Source organism: Coturnix japonica, chromosome 4 (genome assembly GCF_054131305.1).
Source record: "Coturnix japonica strain WE chromosome 4, WE-NBRP24, whole genome shotgun sequence".
Taxonomy (NCBI): domain Eukaryota; kingdom Metazoa; phylum Chordata; class Aves; order Galliformes; family Phasianidae; genus Coturnix; species Coturnix japonica.
In genome coordinates this window covers 79,955,511-79,959,111 of record NC_140666.1, presented here as the reverse complement: position 1 = coordinate 79,959,111, position 3,601 = coordinate 79,955,511, and the positions used below count along the sequence as shown (strand labels likewise).

At 40.5% G+C, this 3,601-nt stretch overlaps 1 protein-coding gene across 1 annotated transcript; it reads left to right on the top strand.

Moving 5' to 3' along the window:
• Positions 1-759: 759 nt before the first annotated feature.
• On the top strand, positions 760-3,382 carry CYTL1 (cytokine like 1). Its single transcript, XM_015862523.3, has 4 exons — positions 760-987; positions 1,092-1,136; positions 2,448-2,576; positions 2,737-3,382. Exons 1-4 carry the CDS (start codon positions 850-852, stop codon positions 2,821-2,823), a joined length of 399 nt encoding a protein of 132 aa, XP_015718009.1. The 5' UTR covers positions 760-849; the 3' UTR covers positions 2,824-3,382.
• The last annotated feature ends 219 nt before the right edge of the window (positions 3,383-3,601 follow it).

The following is a 3,601-nucleotide window of genomic DNA, read 5'->3' as shown; positions in this document are numbered from 1 at the left end:
AATTAACATCTAACATATGTTCAGCCCCATGACTGCTTCCCAGCATCTGGATGTCTCAGCTCCATCTGGAATGTAACGAAGGAACAGAGCCTCATAAATCTAACACAGAAAGCAGGATGTCATTTATACATTTACAACAGCCATATAGAGATGCATTAATTCTATTTGAGACCACAAGTGTGTAAATATACAGCTCTCCCCTGGTAGCCATTGCAAGCACTATTGGCTTCGATTTAGAAACAGAGTACCTGCATAGGTTGAAAAGAGGAAATGATACAGAATGAGAGGTCTCCCTTATAACAGTAACCTTTCAGGCCTGCTAAGGATGATAAGCAAGTCTGATCAGCACTGTCAGCATAAGACAAAAGTTCTTGGAGGATGCCTCTCCACGCATACCATATGCAGTCCTACTGCTGTAAATTACTTTCTCAAGAAAGAGGTTTATGTTCCAAAGCATACACAAGATCAGGGCCTCTCGCCCTTTGATAACCCTGTACTGTTTCTTACACATATTTTTCTTGTTCGAGATGCTCACTCAGTGGTTTTCTTTTTGGAATGCAGCATGCCAGCAGTGCTTGTTTTTGTTACCCTTGTTCCCTCTTTTCCCTGCTCCAGAGCAGGAAAGTGCTAACAGCCCCGCCTCATAGGTTGGCAGGAAATTTAAACCAGCAGCAAGCTGCTCCTCGGACCACCCCCAGACTTTTTTTTCCCCTCATTGATGCAGACGACTATTTAACTGGGGGCTGACTTGTCAAATTCACCTACCGAGGTTTAACGGGAGCTGCCCAGCCATTGAAAAGGATCTTTTCCTCCTTGCCTCCTCCCCTGGACGAGCTCCCCAGGACTAAGATGCTGCTGAGTCTGCTTGCTCTGCTCTCTGCAGCTCTGCTAGCCAGAGCAGCCCCTCCAACTTGCTACTCCAGGGTGTTATCTCTGAGCAAAGAAATCACTGAGTCCTTCAAGGAGCTGCAGACCTCCAAGGATAAGGTGAGTCAGCCTAAAAACTCCTACAAAGATGTTGCAGGCTGCTTACCTAAGATACAGGTTGCTCTCAAAATAAAATTGCTACTGACCTTTCTCCTTTTCTGCAGGACCAATGCGTGGAGACGCTGCCCAAGCTGTACTTGGACATCCACGTAAGTTTTCACATTGCCTTCTTCCTTCTGCACAGGAGAAGCAGCCACTGAAAAGAGAGCATAACTCTTAAGATTGTTCACACCAGAAGAGCAGTTTGAAACTATTTTTTTAAGGCTTAATTAACTAGAAACACGAGTGACTGAAAAAAAAAAAAAAATCTCACTTTTTATTTTATTAATTTTATTAAAATTAATTAATTAATTAGTTAATTTTATTAAAATCCCTGTGGAGCTTCTGAGATTTTGTTTTGAAGTGACTGCCATTTCAACATTGTTTATTGTGACAGAAGCTAAATATTCACAGCAAAGCTTTTATAATTTTGTTTTGTTTTGTTTTTTTCTAATTAAAAAAAAAAGCAAAACAATTTATTTCATTCAATAAACTTCATTTGTTTTCATGTGTGGCTTCTGGCACTGCAGTTTTGACTAGTAGAAATGCAGGGATATCTTGCTGGCTTTTCCTGTTTTAAGTAACCATTTATTGAAACCAGAAAGGAAAAATACTCTTTAGGTTAAGGAATACAGAGAAGAGACCATGGAAGTCATCTCCCAGAAAAGACCAAATAGTGTCCTGTGCATGTATTTGGGATATCTGACATACTCTGCTTCTGTTCTCAGTGTTCCCCTGGAAAGCTAAAAAGTAAAAACAATATCCAGTCAATGAGAAACACCTTACACAATCTGCTGGAAGCAATTGCAACTCAGGCATTGCAAGTCAGATCCCTTCAGATCCTAACTAACGAGCAGTATGATCCCAGTGTATCAGTTTCCCTTCCTTTAAACAAGAGCTGGAATATTCATTTATCTGCTGTACTAAGATGCTGCGAAATTAAAGTTTTCCATGCTTTATTTTAATAATGCAAGTTGTGAGAGAAAATGACCGTGAAAAAGTTATTGCCTTCTGTATGGGAATGGAGGAATTGTGTCATTAAATCCTTGATTATCTTGTTCACCAGCAAAACGAGGCACTCTCTTAAGAAAGAAACAGTGCACCCTCTTTTTATGGAGCCCCACCAACTACAGGAACAGGTTTTACTGTTTTGGCACTGCCAGCTCCCAAAGCATGTGGGAAGGAAGCTGACAAACCAGGACTGAGCCTGCAAAACTTTCTGAGCACTTATTTGGACCAAACTCCTTTGTTATGACATTTGAAGGTTAATTTCCCACACTAAAGGTTACATAAATCACGTAGACACAGAGGTAGGAATTCAGAGCTCCCACAGAGGCAATAAGAATTTTGTTAAGTGGCAGAGAGGGACATAAATCTGCATTTGTGCACTGTTACAAATGCTTCTTTTGCACTCTTTGCAGAACTACTGTGTGCTGACAAAACTCCGTGACTTTGTGGCCTACCCCAGATGTGAGAAAGTGTTGGAAGTGAGTGAGCTGAAGGAAAAAGCCCGGAGCCTGTACACCATTATGATCTCCTACTGCAGGAGGGTGAGTCAGGATGCACCAACAGGGGCACAGCATTCAGCTCCTCCTGTCTTTACCCTGCCTCCTGACTTCAGTAAAAGTGAATCAGGGACTGACTTACTCACATTTGCACTATCCTCTGTCTTCCTTCTTATAACGTCAACCACCTCTCTTGTTTCTCTAGGACTTGGCGTTCCTTACTGATGACTGTAACGCTCTGGAAAGTCCCATCCAGTCTTCCATTGAGTCCTCTGAAGACAATGACCGCTAAAATGGAGTCAGCCCCAAAGCTGTACCTGGGAAATTTTCAAGAAGACCGGGAGTCAAGATACATATAACATTGTCAACTACAGCATTAGACCTTTTTCGAGCACACTAGCAATATTGTCACAGACCTACCCATTTTTCTCAGCCTTGGCAGGAAATGAACTGCATGCCTTACATACCTGCAGAGCTGCTAGGGAAACTATGGTTAGAAAGCAGTTTTTTATTTGGCAAGGTATGATATTTCAGCTTAGCCAAATGCATAAAGTATGTTTTGTTTAAACACTAGGTACTAGATTTTTAAACTCTTCTATGAACAACTATATTAATAGATTATACTACTTTTTCTATATTCTATCCTAAAGAAGTTATTTTATTAGATTGGCATGGAAGAGACTTTGTTTCTCTTAAAACATTTGATAGAAGTGTGATTCTGTACTGACAGACATCTCTCTACATGTATGGATCATATATGTATGCTGGTAACATTTGGTATCAGACTTGTAAGAATAGAAGTGGAAGTATCTTGCCTTGGTGAAAAATGAAATAAAAAACTTCTAGCCCAAGATGCTTGTATTACAGTGTGTCATTCAAGACCAACCCAAAAGGTGTCATTAAACTTTTTGCAGGCACTTGCAATTTGTGTTTCACAGTACAAACCATCTTTAACTTTGTTTCCGCAGCAATGCAAACTTTGCTGTGTCTGCATAATTTGGCAATGTTGAAGTTTCTACTGGGAGATTTTTTTCCTGTCAGCAAACCATTTTCTCAACAAAATTAGCAGA

Excerpts from the sequence above, each read along its gene's own strand:
- CYTL1 (XM_015862523.3), top strand. The coding sequence starts at position 850 with ATGCTGCTGAGTCTGCTTGCTCTGCTCTCTGCAGCTCTGCTAGCCAGA. Across the intron at positions 1,137-2,447 it reads AGCTGTACTTGGACATCCAC|AACTACTGTGTGCTGACAAA; the intron begins GTAAGTTTTCAC and ends CACTCTTTGCAG. Across the intron at positions 2,577-2,736 it reads TGATCTCCTACTGCAGGAGG|GACTTGGCGTTCCTTACTGA; the intron begins GTGAGTCAGGAT and ends TTGTTTCTCTAG.